Here is a 16,720-nt window from a genome sequence, read left to right on the forward strand (position 1 = left end):
TTTTAAAATAAAAAAATGCATATACCTATATTTATATACCTTTACAAACTTATTTATATGGTATAAAGTATCTTTAATTATTTTTAAAGGTATAAATATAATTTTAAATAAATAAATACGTTTTTTTACATATAAAAATACGTTTATAAATTCATGAAATAATAATAATAATAATAATAATAATAATAATAATAATAATAATAATAATAATAATAAAACATGCATGTTAGATATTAAGTATAATCTTTTAGGAAAGTTTTCAAACAAACTCTTTTAGTCTAGCAGTAAAGGTGTTGGCTTTCTGGGGTGGATATATGGGTTCGAACGCCCCTCCTCCATTTCTCGTCGATTACTTGTGTTTTTTCCCTTTAATAAAGCATATTTCCGACCTAACAACTTCATCCCATCAACTAAGGTGTGGCCTACCTTTAAAGGTAAACTCCTAATATGGGGTAAAAATGAACAAATTTGTTGAGTGTGTCAGCTAAGGTGTGACCGTCCTTTAAATGTAAAATCCGGCTACGGGGTAAAAATGAACAAATTTGTTGAGTGTAAAGGCTGAGTTGCTTATTGGAGTCATCATAAGCATGGCTACTTATTGGCAGTTCGCTTAAGCAGGTTACATTTGGTAGTTAGTTAGCAGGCAGGGGGGGGGGGGGGGGGAGGCGGGATGGACACTTTAATCGGAAGGCTCGAAACCAATAGTCATTGTTTTACCATCTAGACGCAGACTATGATTTATTAATAGTTAACAAAGTAGTAAAATATAATAACAATAATTATATTTCGGTACAACTAATTATTTTAACTTTACAAAAATTATTTTACAAAATTACTAATTATACATTGACAATTAGCCGATCAAATTATTTTCATTAATGTTAATTTTTCTTTAAACTTTATAATATTCTTTTATTTATATAAATATGAGTTTAGGACTAACAAACATTAAATAATAGACAAAATTGCAAAAATGGTCCCTGTGGTATGCTTTTTTTTTGGGGGGTTTAGTCCAAACCCTGACTTTTTTTTGGCTTCGTGGTCTTTTTGAGCTAGTTTTATTGCCTATTTTGTCCCTCGGTAAACTGAAATGACTTTAATACGCTTGAGGTATTTATTTTTCATTTTTCTTTCATTTTTTTTAAATCTAATAGTTATTATTTATTTTAATAATTTTTTTAATAATATAAAAAGAGGGGCCCACCTCTCTCTATATATATATATATATATATATATATATATATATATATATATATATATATATATATATATATATATACATACTCAAGAACATATATTTATATTCATGAACACACACTCAAGAACACATACACTCTCCACCTACCGTCCCCCACTACCACCGTGTCCTTCACCTCATTTTTTCTTTAAATTGATTTTTCTGGTAACCTCCACCATCTACTTCTTCTCCACACACGGAATCAAATCTGATGAATGGTTTTCGGATGAACACCTTCAAGAAGAAAAAATCAAATCGAGTGCATGGGTCTCCGATCTCCTCCTCAGATGACGAGCTCCTCCTCCTCCTCCTCCTCCTGTTAAAGCAAGCCCTAACGTCGCCGCCGTAGGTCTTCTCTTTTAGCGGAGACGAGCTCAAGGAGATGATAACTTTCATATCTGGGGACCTCGTTTTCAAATCCGAGTATCTTGTTTGCAGATCTGGTAACGGTGACGAGCTCAAGGTTTTTTCATTTTTTAATTACTAAAATGAATAAATATTTATTAAAACTTAAAAAAAAATGAATTTAGAAATCGAAAATAAATATCCAAGGGTATTAAAGTCATTTCAGTTTACCGAGGGACCAAATCCACAATGAAACTAGTTCAAAATGACCACGAAGCCCAAAAAGTCGGGGTTTGGATTAAAACCCCATAAAAATGCATACGACAGAACCATTTTTACAATTTTGTCTAAATAATATTAAAAATACTTAAGGCTCATAATAGACTAGCTAAATAGTTAATTCTCTATAAAAGTGGTGCAGGTTTATAACGAGTACTCTTTAAAACGTAGATATTGTAACATGCTAGTGAAAGAAATGGAAAGAAAGATAGAGATAAAAGAGCAACTTACAGATCAAGGTCAATAGAAAGCAATGTCAACGGAGGTCGTTGCCTCACTGGTCCGAGATGCAGTGTGGCATTCGGTGGAGAAAGCCCTCCGACAAAGGACTAGCAGAGGTCGATGTCGAAGTTTCAGGCTACTCAATGGCTGAGAGGAGAGACATGGACCGATAGAGGCGGACACAAGAGAGATGGTGGTGAGCACTCCGGCGGCGGCGATATATTCTAGTTGGAAGTCCGGCGGTGGTTATGTTTCCGGTGAAAAATCATTTTTTTCCGGCAGCGGTGAGTTTTAGTCTAGGGTTGTGTATCTTCTCAAATCTCAAGGTATGTGTTAATAGATTGGATGGTTTTTTTTATAGAATTCTCGTTTCCTAATTTATCAAAATCCTAAGTTTACTCATAATTCCTTTTGATGTTTTTAGTATTTAGTGGAATCTGTTAATTATTTATTTACCTTCCAAGTTTGTTAGCTTGCTATTTCTATAAGATTATCAAATATCAAATATCAAATAAGATTGTGTTTCTAGTTTACAATTAGTTATTTATGCATATATAGAATAATAGAAATGCATATATCATGAACATGGGGCCAAATGGTTAGTTAACACTCCACCTCCATGGATTGTGTTTCTATTTTACAATAAGATTGTGTTGCTATTTTACTCCTAAAATACTCCTTAATTTCATCTAAGTCCACGACGAGACTTGAACACTCAACCTCAAGGAGGAAGGACAACACTGGATACCGCTGAGATAGAAGCCTTTTAGTAATTTAATTTACAAGAATACAGGTAGCAAAATTACAATTATTTCCACAATACTTTAGAAATCATTAGGGCCAACAGCCCGTAGAATCAAGAAGACAAAAAGACATTATTATAAATAAATGCAGCATAATTTTATTACCTTTCGACTGTTGACAATGAACAACTTTAGCCTCATTGGTCTAAGGTAGTTCCCAACAAAATAAACGTCCTCATTTAGTAGTTGAGACTCGATAGATTGTTCACCTGGTTCAACCTCGCACATAGGGGGTAATCATCGCATGCACCATGTGTCCGCTTTGCAATGCTTTCATGGACTTCTATATTGAACGACTCATTTAATGCCTTCCTAGGGATAAACTCTACTTATGGTGTGAAAACAGGTCTCAATATATTTTTGAAGCGATTTCAAGGGTGCTATTATTGACCATATAGACGTACAGGCACGGTATGATTTTCAATAGCAAAGTGAAGATATTGTCTACTCTAACTTATGAGGTCAAGACTTTGAGCATTCTATGGCTTAAAAATAAAGCTAAATGGTGTAGGGATTTGATATGGAACTCATGGGCCAACAACCTTGTATATTGTACAATGTAATTCCTGCTTCTTGAAGTTCAATTTATATAAAGTCTAGCCGTTAAAACAGCCTCAATAAGATCTCATTTTATTGGCAAAGAAGTGGGAAATTACATATTCGGTTTTTTATTAATAGAATGAAGGAATCAGTAACATCAACTCTTTTGTATCAATGATAAAGACTAAAATGGTAATCAAAATGCGTCAAAAACCCAAATGTTGTAAAAAATTTCCTCATAGTTGAGTTGTTTCGCAAGCAGCCTCCCCCATGTCTAACAAATGAAGTGTTTCGACACACTCCCAAAAGTCTATTAAACTAGAAGAAGCATTGAATCCAAGTACTTCTGATCGCAACCCTGTCTTGGGATTATAAATTTGGAACCCTTCCCCATAAGTAGTGAGCAACAAATTACACTCGTTGGTCGTTTGCGGTTGTGGTTGGAATTGAAAAGCTCCATCAACTGGAAGTTTACCTGTTCCCAATTTAAAAACCACAGACCAAGAAGCATCTCTCCATACCAGAATCCAACTATCATCAATATTCATGCGATAACAAATCAAAGCTAGAGAATCTTGGATGGTTGTTAGTCTTGTCGTCAACCAGTCCGGAGCCAATCCAGGAAATGGAATCATACCAAAAACATGAGTGCTCAAATCGAATGTCAGTATACAAGAAAAGTCCAAGTCAAAATGATTTACCTCCCAATGCAATACTCCTTTAAATAAAAACGCCTCACGTCGCACATAAGTAAACTCAGGTTTAGGGGAAGCAATCTCACACCAAGTGCCCGTCTTCACCGCATAAACAAATGAAGTGTCTTTTTCATATGATATCCAAACAATTTTGTAATCATCACTGATTGGGTCAAATCCAAACCCAATACCTCCCAAAGCGAGTTCAGAACTCCGAGGACATTCAGGCACTCTTACTTTGCGTCTGATTGAAGGGTTCCATAGAGTCAAACCATTTTTAGTCTTCAAACAGAAAGTTCCATTACATGAACCAACAGTTCTGAACCTATTGCTACAAGGAAACGGAATTGTTGTTGTTATACCAATATATCCGCGTTTGGGACACAAACACAATGGCAATTCGTCTTCTCCGTGTAATGTATAAACGACTTCTGCTATTTTATTATTGTCAATATTTTCATGCGTGAAGCGGATTTTTTGTGGGGAGCGGAATGTGTGCAAGCGTATGAACTGGGGACTAGAAATACAAGTATATAACGATTTAGAGAGTGATCTAAATCGGAGGAGGGATTTGGGTGGTAGTCTTGTAAATATTTCAACAATCAACTCTTCGCATAGATAATCTGTCATCTGCATTTTTCCAACAATATAAAAGTCAGTTGTAATAGGGTGCAATTAAAATTCTTCTCTGTTTGAATAAGTTTAGAATTCTTGTCAATATATATATATATATATATATATATATATATATATATATATATATATATATATATATATATATATATTCATGTTTTTGTAAATGGATGCACCAGATGTTCATCAACTAAGATTGACGGTGTTACTAATGAGCAAGAATAACTCCAACACAAGTAATTAATATATTTACAATAAAAAAATTAATAATAATAGAGTTATGTTACATGATCTAGGTCCAATTGTCATGCATCTATATTAACAAACTAACTCAAAACTGAGAAAAAATGGAAAAAGTAATTGGTTGTGAAGGAAAGCCACATGGCAATTATATATATATATATATATATATATATATATATATATATATATATATATATATATATATATATATATATATATTGGATTTAATTTGATTTGTCGTATTTGCAACCGAGATACAATTCGATTTAATTTTGTTCGTCATATTTGCAATCGATAAATTTATTAAAATGCAATGAACCGATTGCTCATGTCCTATGTATACAAAACAGATTCAAATTACCAAAGTTTGATCGTCGTTATGATTAACTACATTATCTAATAAACTTTCAAAAGAAATATCTTCCATACGTGATTATAATGTCGGTAAATCTGAATATCTTTACAGCCATCAATACATAAACTTGAAAGCAAAAAAAAAAATAAGATCTTAATGGGGAATTAACAAAACCACTCACCAGAGAAGAGGAAGAAGAGGAACACCGGATCACGACGAAGAAGGAAAAAGATTTAGCAAGAAAAGATAGGTTTTATGTTGGGATGTAAGACCAATTCCTCAAGGGCCCTATAACTCGTATCTATTTCATATTTCCTTCGTATATATTTTTGGTTTTATGTTGGGATGTAAGACCAATTCCTCAAGGGCCCTATAACTCGTATCTATTTCATATTTACTTCGTATATATTTTTGTTTCGTTTGTTATTTAAAATTAGTTATATAACAGATGTTTTTGCTTTAAATGCAAATGATATATATATATATATATATATATATATATATATATATATATATATATATATATATATATATATATATATATATATATACTAGCAGGACACCCACACCGGCGGACGACCATTAGTTTTCTTTCATTCATTTTTTTTTTCGAAAACATGTCATATTCGGAAAATATAAACACGTAATAAAATGAAGCGAATGTGGAGATTTTAAGGCTGAACGGTATTTTTTTTTTTTTTGACATATTTGGATTGTAGACGTATATGTTGGGGTAGGTGAGTTGGTTGAAATATTTTAGCTTTTACTATTGAGATTAATTTATTTATGTTAAGATGTTATCTTTATTTTATAAGAAAAATGTTTTTATGGTATAAACGGAAAGCAAATTAGAACGACTGAATAAATTGTTAAGATCCCCACTTTTTTATATAACTTAATAAAAAATTGTTAGGTCGCATAAATACATAACTAAAGCCTAAATTTTATTGTTATGTAACTTCTTTTTCATCTTAAACGAAATGGTCACTAATTTTTTTTTCGCATATTGAGCTTCCTTTATTATAAAGATGTAAAATTGTCGTTAATTTTAAAAATTACAAAAATGTCTTTGATTTTGTTAACTATATAAAAACATCATATTGTCTAAAAATAAAGGAATAATTCAAGTATTTTAAAATTTCTAAAAAATAGTAAAAAGCAAAAAAAATAAAAAAATAAAAAATAAAAAATGGTTAGGTAACAAAGTTAAACTACCATCCATATTTACGCAATTCTACACAATTCTAATGAATCGTACGTACCTTTTTAGGTTGTGTAAAAAACATTGGTTGAATTTTCTAAAAATCATGGGTTAAATACAAGAAATGTCAAATTCCATTTGATGTCATCATTTGCCAATAATTTTTCGATTTTGTGTTATGCTAGGTTAGAAGTATCCAACCCTAACACTAACATGAAAACAAAAAATAAAAATAAAAATAAAAATCCATAATTGCAACTGCATGCATCATATATGCATATGGACATATATGGCTTAATTATATGTAAATGCTATGACCATATACATATTGTCTTAAAATTAATGGGAGTGAGAAAATTAATTTAACTATGTTCAGATGCCTAGACATAGTTACATATGCTAAACATTAGGTTGACATAAACCAGTTGAGATCTCTTGAGCCCTGTTTGCGACAATTGAGATATTATGATCAACCAAACATATGCTAAGATTCTAATATAAAAGTCTCATGAAGTAATTTTTTAAATTGTTCCATTTTGTCACATAGGATCAACATCATAAACTTAACATTTTTCAAGAAAGTTAACAAAAATCAACTGATTTTGCAGTGAAAGTGAAGGATCATGCTAACTCTACCCATCTTTACTTGACTACACATATCTTGATGAAAAATGCAACGCCAATCAAGTGAAGGGCTACCATTAAATTTGAGGATGGTTCAATGTTGTTTCCTAGCTTTAAAAGTCACTTGAACTTTTTTTTGTAGCTCGTTGATACAGTCTCTAAATCTCCTTTATTTATGTAATTTGTGGTTATGGTCATCCAATGACCTTCCTTAAGTTGAAAGGATATCTCGTCTTTTTTAAAATCAACTTTAAATATCATACCTTGAAGCCGAAAAACAATGCATTAGTTCCTCAATTAAAAGTAAAATATGTTGACCTTGAAGCCGAAAAACAATGCATTAGTTCCTCAATTAAAAGTAAAATATGTTGACTTTTGAAGCAAATAGGATACTGATAACAACATAAAATAGTTTAGTCGTTTAAATGCAAAAAGAGGCACAAAAAGCTTATTGTGCAATCTAGAGAAAATAAAGAAAATGGTAAAATAAACATTTTGAAGTTCATCCTAAAAGAATCGTTGGATCCTTTCCCAAAAAAACATTTCAACTTATAATAATGTTTTCAACAGTAAATTACAAACATTAAATATTAGTTCCTATTGGGCAAATTGTGAGAAATAAAAACATGATTTACTCCTTTTACCAATATAGACAATCTACTTTACTCTTTACTCATAATAAAAAGATCTTTATATTCATTTACTGATAATGGAAACGTACTTACACTTCAAGCAGCATGTCGTTCATTCAAAATATCACCTCTTAACAAGCTTATGTTGAAAATCAGCATATGCAGATCACCGATAGTCATTGCTAGCCCATTTTCACAAAATTCCACCTCCTACCACAGCAGTTGCAGACTGAAAAAAAAATGAGATTCAAAATGTGTGACCTTGAACCATTCTTGAAGGGTAAAACAATAATTACATCAATATTCGAATCATGTTTATTTGTCTATTTTAATTTTTTTGAAATGAAAACAAACAAAAACTAAATAAAAATAAACGAATTTTAAGAGTAACAACATAAATGATGATATACATAACCACTATTTTTTAGGATGACACTTTTTTATATAAGGCTTTTGACCTTTCAGCCCACAAATGATGTCCATAGTAAAGCAAGATGGTGGGGTTACCCTACTCCCTAAAATGTCATGCGTCAAATCCTTTTTCTTTTTTAAAATACCTAGCATATGTAACCATAGGCTTCAATAAACATGTCATGTTTCTTATGCCTGAAACACTTAAATCTAATATTAAAATGGATTAAAAGGATACTTTGATCAAAATTACAAATAGAATACACACCTTTAATTACAATGAAGATTCCACGAAAATGGATAAAAAAGAAAATTTAATCAAAATTACAAATAAATTACACCCCTTTCTTTTTATTTATATGTGACACAATCAGTTCACTGCAAAAATGGGGAATTCCAATTAGAAACTGAGAGCAATAGGGATAATAACAATAAAGCATACAATTTCATTTCATTATACACAAATTTAGATTTAACAGTCAGTTGCATGCTACTAAAACCAAAATTAACATTTTTCAAATTACAATTATGCCCTTGACTTTCAAAAACATCATATGGCCCGAATTTGAAATTTGAAAAGATTCTTGAAAAAAAATATAACGTAAGCTTACTATTTTTTGTGTCTGATTATTGAGGCGTCTCTGGGCCAAAATTACGTTGGTGTATAGATCTACAAAATCGACATACACACACAAATAAGTATAAGTTTTAAAACCATACAATGACACAAAGTTAGCAAATTGTTATAAAACTTGTAGAGGCAAACACCAACCATAAACATCAAATTGAACTGCAACAAAAGAAAACAATAAACCATAAAGCCCATAAAACCCGACCTAAGAAGAGAAATAGATAGGGAAAAGCGACTGCACAGAGAAATCTTAAGGAGACGTACAAAGATTTAATGGAAAAGGAATTAAAAATCATTTTGAAAACCGAATCGTATGCGGTACTAAACCAAGATTTAGGTTTTCAAATCGTTTCGTAAACTGAATCGATATAATTTGGTTCTATCCCATATACGATCATGAATAAGAGACATACCTGTTTACGACCCTGAAGCAGAAAATAGTTGAATTTCTCTTTCTCATTTTTATTAGTCTTTGATGTTCGAAGTTCGGTGTTGATTGGCAGCTACTTTATAGTTTCTTATCGGGGGTGGAAGAGATGGAGATAAGGAAGATGGAAAACGGTGGTGGCTAGGGTTTAGAGAGATTGAGAAGAAAGGATGATGAATTTGGAGAGAGGTTTATCTATAAGCGGAGAAAAAATCCAAAAAAACCAAATTAATCCTTTATAGGTGAAGAATTTTAGAAACCATACATACAACAAAAAACCAATTAGAAACAATATAACCAAAATTATTGTACAAAAACAAAATTAGAGGTTGTATCGATAATTGAAAATGAGAAAAACTACCAGGAACCAAGTTTGGATTTGACAGAACCCATAACTTTCCATTCTTGTTTTCAACATTTTGGAGCTTTTCTTGAATGGCGAGAAAGGAATGCAGCAAACGGTAGATGGTTCGATAGAGGTGGTGACGATGGATTGTTACAACGATGATGATGGATAGTTGTAAGGGTTACCAAGTGGTGGTTAGCAGTTTGACCGCCAGGAGTGGTGGTTGTTGGTGGCGAGAATGAGCAGGGGTGATGGTTGGTGATGACGACAATGAGCAGGATTGGGGCTAGGGTTTTTATAAGGGATATAGAAACCCTAGATCAAGAAAGCCTATGAATAGCGAAGATGATGAAGTAGAAACGTATATCTTGAATTTATCAGAGATGAAGACGAAAGGGACGAGTGAGAATCGGAGTTTTCAAATTTGGGATTCATTTCCGAAGATAAAGGCGGAGGACAAGGTAAAATAAAATAGAGAAGGTAAAATAAAATAAAATAGAGATAGTAAAGATAAAGAGCCCCATCAAAAATGAAATAACATCTTTAATGACTGGATTGGATACTTGTAATTATGTATTATTTTTTTGTACAATTTAATCTAAATAGAATTGAGTTTAAAATTTAATATTATTTTATTGATGGTTACTTGTACTTTTAGCTTAATGGTTTGAACGTCTTAAAAAAATATTATTATTATATTCAATCTATTTTTAGAAAATAGTAAGATTTCTTTTATAAGATAGTATATATATATATATATATATATATATATATATATATATATATATATTAGCTGTGAGACCCGTATATTATACGGATTGATTAAAACAAAATGTTAAGTATGAACGATTAAAAAGTTTATTTGAATTTGAAATTTGAAATAAATGAAAATTATGAGAAAAAAAATGCAAAAATTAAAATTATATATTTATTTATCAGACCTGTGTACTAAACGGATTAATTATAACAAAATGTTAAACACAAATGTTTAAACTGTAAATTTAATTTAAATTTAAAATTTAAAATTTAAAATTTAAAATTAATAGTCATTATGGTAGGTTTAATTTATGGAAACTAAATTAATGATATATTTGGAAATGAAAATTGAAGTAATTGACAAGTAGAAAATAAATATATTTCAAAATTATGAAAAAATGACATGTGGCTAATTGCATGAGAGGACATTTGGTAAAATCATTCTCATTTATTAGGGTAGAGATAGAGTTAGGTTCAAATATTTTCAACAAATATTGTGTGCATATATGAACCAATCAGAATTTAGCACAAATTAAATTTTTAAATAAATCAATAAGGGTAAATTAGTATTATTGTATGTATATTAAATAAATTCCAAAATTAAAATCAAATCAAATCCCTATAAAATTGCAATCAGGTTTTTTTACCCTACAAGATTCACCAGAACACAAAAGGAATCGACATTTTTATTTCACGTTCAATCACCGATCGCCGCCACCTACTCCTTCCCCTTCGTTGCCACCTACTCTGTCGCCGGCTGCCTTCCTCCTTGTATCCACCGCCTACCTCCGGTCCTCCTAATAGCGATCATGGGGCTTCTAGGTCTTCTCCATCCTTTCCATAGTTTTATCGGAAAATACATGATGGCCGATCTCAAGTATCCGATGAAGCCTAGCACCATCCCATTTTGATTTGTTCCAGTAAGTTAATCTTCTCCATCTTCCACATACAAACGCAATTCCAGTGTTGATTTCTCTTATTTCATGTCCCTTCAAGTAGCTATATTCAGTTTTAATGCCAATTAGTATCTTCCTGGCATTCTATCTTCGTTGAATAGATGTTTATGATCTTTACCATGTAGTGTTGGGTGATCAAATCTTTCAACTTCATTCTCATTATCCTCTATGTATTGAATTAGATTAATTTTATGTTCATGTGTTGATTAATTACCACATGGCTGTTGTTCTCTGTTTTTATCGTTGGAGTTATAACTGAAGCTTTAAAAGGTGCAATTGGTCGATTTTTGGGATATTAATCTGAGATGATTTTCACATGAGAAGCTTTAAAAGGTGCAAACGAGCATAAACAAGTAGTTAAATGTTATCAAAAGGTAAAAAAACCTTTTTTCTCTAACTGTAGATAATAACTCCAAGATGAAGTAATGATTGTATTCCGTTTTGCAGTTAAATATAGGTGTGGGTTGAGAGTTTAATCATATATTCTTTTATTCCTTTTTACAGGTTTGCACCATAATTTGAAGTTTTGAATCTTACTATTATCATTGGCTTTATTTTTTGTATCTATTAAATTTTTTCCAAGAGGTATAATTCATGCGTTTCTTTGAACAATCATGACTAATTTTCTAACATATCTGCTCAATTTATTATTGCTGATTAAGATTGGTTTAATTGGTTTTAGGTGTGAGAAGAAGTGCACGACAAATGCTTGTGGAAATGCCTGAAAGAGAGTCTGACCATGTGGCATGCATTACAACAGAATTACTAAAGTTTTTTTTATTTAGGTATCATAATTTTCGACATGCCTAACTAAAGGAATGGTCATGAAATAAATTTATGTTACTTGCTAATTTACTATGTTGTATGTATTATGTCAACATTTACTAAGTTGTATGTATTCTGCCTAATTATTCTGTCACAATTACAACTTACTAATTTAATGATTCTTTTAGAATCTTTTTTTGCCTATTAAAATGTCATATATATATATATATATATATATATATATATATATATATATATATATATAGGGAGTGGTTCAAATGAGAACCAAAAAAAGTTAAGAACCCTAAAAACCTTCATTTTATTAGTAAACATGTATAGTGAGTATCAGTAAATATGTTGAAATCCTGATTTTTGTCTTTTTCGTAAGAAAATGGCAAAATCGCGACCATCTTCTTTCCAAAACAGATCTATACATCAAGTCATACATTGACAGCTTAAATAATACATTAACAATTTAACAAACCTATTTCACTCATTTTAAATTTAATGTAAAACAATTATAAAAACTAATGCATTCTTACATACTTATACACATAAAAAATAAATATATTTACAAGAAAACTAATACAAAAATTCATACATGAATCATTCATATTTTAACACAAATTTATAATAAAAATCACAACAAATGCAATTAGTTCACAACTTAATACAATCAATTATCATTTAATACATAAAATCCATACCTTAATATACTAATTAATAGTTTAATGCAAATAATTACATACTCTTAACTTAAAACATACATTTTTACTTTTAGATCCAGAGGGTATCGCTTATTCAAAGTTTAATTTAATAATACTCATAGTTTAAATTGTTTGTAATTTATTTAAAATTAAAGAATATCATATATATATTTATTCTTTCTTCTTATAGAATCAAAAACAAATTCCATAAAAAAATTCACAGATTAATACAATCAATTCAAATTTTAATACAAAAAATTCACAGTTTAATACGATAAATTTACAGTTTAATACAAATAAAAATATATATTCACAACTATATTCTCAACTTAAAACTTACATGTATACGTTCATATCTGAAGGCATTATGTGTATTACATTATGAATTTATTATATTAAGTTGTAAATAAAAATTCACAGCTTAATACACAAAATTTAAAGTTTCATACAATACATTCAAAACTCATTTACAGGTATAATATCATATTTCAGTGTACTAAACAACCCATTCATAGTTTAATACATGCATAAATATCTCATATTTTAGAAGCCAACATAAAAAAATATGTATACATGAATCATAAAAGATTATAACTTATCTGAAATGAACAAAGAAAATGAGTGAGAAATAGAAATATCCTTACTCTACCACCACCACCAGCATCAACACCACCAACAATTTGTGCCAACACCGCCAACATCCTTCCCTCAAAAACCAGATCTGGATAAAAAAAAATAGAATTCAAAATTTAATACACCATTTCAGACACTAAATCACATATTAATTCAATATCCCAGACACTAATTCACACCTTAGTGTATAAAAAACACACATTCACAACTTAATAACTTAAATATTCACAAATTCATACATTAAAAACATATATTCACAGTTTAATAGCTTACTGAATTTGGTTGAGACATTCCATCAAACACTTTGTGTGCACCACATACATCATATCCATAATCACCATAAAACATCATATCTGATCAGATCTATAAGAGTCACAATTTAATACACCATTTCAGACACTAAATCACATAAACTCTCTTCTGATCCATCTTCACATATCCCAATTTCCTCTTATACATATATAATTTCATTTCATAATTCTTAATTAAAAAACCACAAGTTTTACTAATTTTAATTAAAAAGAGAAGGAAATTATACCAGTTCACCATGACAGATCAAATAAAGCTGCTCAACCGCATTACCTTGTTCCATAATGACTTCCCCTGGAAGAAAAAACTCTTCATGCACTTTAGTTACAACTTGATTTATGAATTCCAAAGAGCATCCTTTGAAAAGTGAAACTTTTTCAATGTATGACTTGTATAGCGTTTGAGATATATGTAAAGAATCACATTTACAATATCATTAAACATATAATTCTAATGATTGCAGAGCATAAAATGTCTTAATAAGAAAAAGATTGAAAGTCTACCTTTGCACGAATGGAAATTGGAAGATCGCGAAGAACAGAGGAATCGGTGTAGTTGCTCAATTATATTGCAGGTCCTATATTGTCCTATATTGCAGTAATAGAAAGCAAAAGGCAAACATGTATGAAGCTATAACATGTCTAGTATCTATAGATGATAACACTCACAGAAAATTAAAAGAAAGCACTGAAATATTACATGAATCTATCTCTCTAGCATAAATGCCTCCTTCTCCTGAAGCACATGAAGCTGCTTCTTCTCTGGCGAATAGTGGGCGGCGAGCAGCGCTAGTGGTGGTCGGAGATAAACAATGTAGTTGTATGTAATCAGAGACGAACCAGGACTAAAAGGAGACGATAGCAGTGGACCACCGTCACTCGCCAGAGGAGGCAGAGTTTTCGCTCACCGGAGCTCGTAGATTTGGCATCGCCACTCACCGGAGCTCTGAAATCTGGCCTCACCACTCACCGACACTTATAGATCTATCTACAGCGCTCGTAGGAGCTCGTGATCAAGCCTAGCATATCATCGGTGGTCTTATGGTCATCGTTGGTGGTGGCGATTAGCGACATAAGTCCACAGATCTCGAGATGCAAAAGGATGATGCTAGCGGTTGATTTGGTGCATACAGAGTAAAACTAACATATCTGGATGGGTACACTGGTGCCAACTTAGATTCCGACGATCCGGTGATGAGGCGGACATTAGTGGCGGCAACAATTGCAGGAGGATGCCGGCGATAGAAGGAGAGAGAAGGAAGGAAGAGATTGAGTTTTTGAAAATTGTAAGAATCAGATCTGGTTTTCAAGATATTATTAGTGTTTATGAAACTAGGATAAGAGTTGTTATTTACAACCATGCCATTGCTTCTTTTAACTGTTGGTCGATGAAAATGATAATTTTAATATCTATAAATATGTACTATATCACTAAAAAAATTGGTTTTATGTGTTTCTAACATTTTTTTGTTCTCATTTGATCTTTTATTTATATATATATATATATATATATATATATATATATATATATATATATATATATATAGAAAAGTTCAATAGAGAACCATAATTATTGGTTCTCCAAGGAACCATTTTTTTTCAAGTTCTAGAGCTTATTCTTTATCGGAAAAAAAAACTAAAAATATCTAAATTCATAACTTATCATTGTGAATGTTAAATATATTTTTCGGATTCATCGTGTGAAATTAGATTCACATTGTGTACTTGACGAAAAAAAATATTTATCGAATTTGATATAATTGGAAAAATGATAAAAAGTTATAAATTTCTATATTTTTAGTTTTTTTTTTATAAAAATTAAGTTCTAAAAATTGAAAAAAAGATTGGTTCCTTGGTTCCTTGGTTAATTATGGTTTTCTATTGAACCTCACCCTATATATATATATATATATATATATATATATATATATATATATATATATATATATATATATATATATATAGCATGGTTGTAGAAATCGGGATTAATCGTGGATTAATCGTTTGCCGTTCTCCAACCGTCGAGGATAAGCACATTAATCGGAAATTTAAGATTAATTGAGTTTAGCGGGATTAATCGGCCTTGGCGGGATTAATCGGTCAACAAAAGTCAAAAAAGTAAAAAAAAAAAAAAAAGTCAAAAGAATTTAAAAAAAATCAAAAACCCAACTTTTCTTTTTACTCCGAAATTTTCAAATTTTCAAAATTTCAAATATTATACTTAAATGTTCATATTTTTGTATTTCTAAATTTTCAAATTATAATTTTTCTTATTTTCTAATTTTGAAGTACTTGTTTTTCTTAAGATATATTAATATTTAATTAATTTTAATATTTTATTAATAATCTATGGTCTCCGATTAATACTCGATTAATCCTTGCCAATACCGATTAATCCATTCACACTAGTCGACCGTCGAGCAACCGTCAAGCGATTTTTACAACTTTGATATATATATATATATATATATATATATATATATATATATATATATATATATATTGAAAGAACCTCTTTCATACACTACACGTTATTACTCCAAAATATGTTACATGCATATTTATAAACAATATTTTACATTGATAATGCGATTACAAACTTCTGGATACAAACCGACTATTAAAAAGTGTTATATATATATATATATATATATATATATATATATATATATATATATTACATAAGTACACAGGATACTATAGTTTTATATATGCATGAGTACTAAATATAATAGTTTCAAACTATTCAAAATCTTTTATCAGTATATAATTATACTAGTTATTTATCGCCTGCAATTATTAAACAATTAGATGGGTAAACGATGACGTTTAGTGAGTTCAATAATCGATACAAAATAATATTATGTCATATATATACATCAATATGGAAGAAGCAAGGAGGAACAACAAAGGCATATGTGAAATCAATGACTTGGTTCAAAGATATACAATCGATATGACATAACAATTT

At 30.3% G+C, this 16,720-nt stretch overlaps 1 protein-coding gene and 1 long non-coding RNA gene across 4 annotated transcripts; both read right to left on the reverse strand.

The window, feature by feature from the left end:
* Positions 1 to 3,537: 3,537 nt before the first annotated feature.
* Positions 3,538 to 5,636, reverse strand: LOC145125933 (putative F-box protein At3g16210). The gene is made up of 2 exons (XM_079061338.1): positions 5,534 to 5,636; positions 3,538 to 4,751 (listed from the first exon to the last, which is right to left on the reverse strand). Exon 2 carries the CDS (start codon positions 4,749 to 4,751, stop codon positions 3,663 to 3,665), a length of 1,089 nt encoding a protein of 362 aa, XP_078917464.1. The 5' UTR covers positions 5,534 to 5,636; the 3' UTR covers positions 3,538 to 3,662.
* Positions 5,637 to 13,274: 7,638 nt separating this feature from the next.
* On the reverse strand, positions 13,275 to 15,063 carry LOC145126144 (uncharacterized). 3 transcript variants are annotated; one of them, XR_013716353.1, is made up of 5 exons: positions 14,450 to 15,063; positions 14,254 to 14,337; positions 13,980 to 14,107; positions 13,715 to 13,804; positions 13,275 to 13,529 (listed from the first exon to the last, which is right to left on the reverse strand). It is a non-coding gene; the product is annotated as an uncharacterized LOC145126144 (long non-coding RNA). The 3 variants fall into 3 exon arrangements; XR_013716352.1 differs by having other exon boundaries at positions 13,980 to 14,138; XR_013716354.1 differs by having other exon boundaries at positions 13,980 to 14,044; positions 14,450 to 15,062.
* Between the last annotated feature and the right edge of the window lie 1,657 nt (positions 15,064 to 16,720).

The sequence above is a fragment of the Lactuca virosa genome, chromosome 7 (genome assembly GCF_052849685.1).
Source record: "Lactuca virosa cultivar CGN04683 chromosome 7, Lactuca_virosa_CGN04683_v6, whole genome shotgun sequence".
Lineage (NCBI taxonomy): Eukaryota > Viridiplantae > Streptophyta > Magnoliopsida > Asterales > Asteraceae > Lactuca > Lactuca virosa.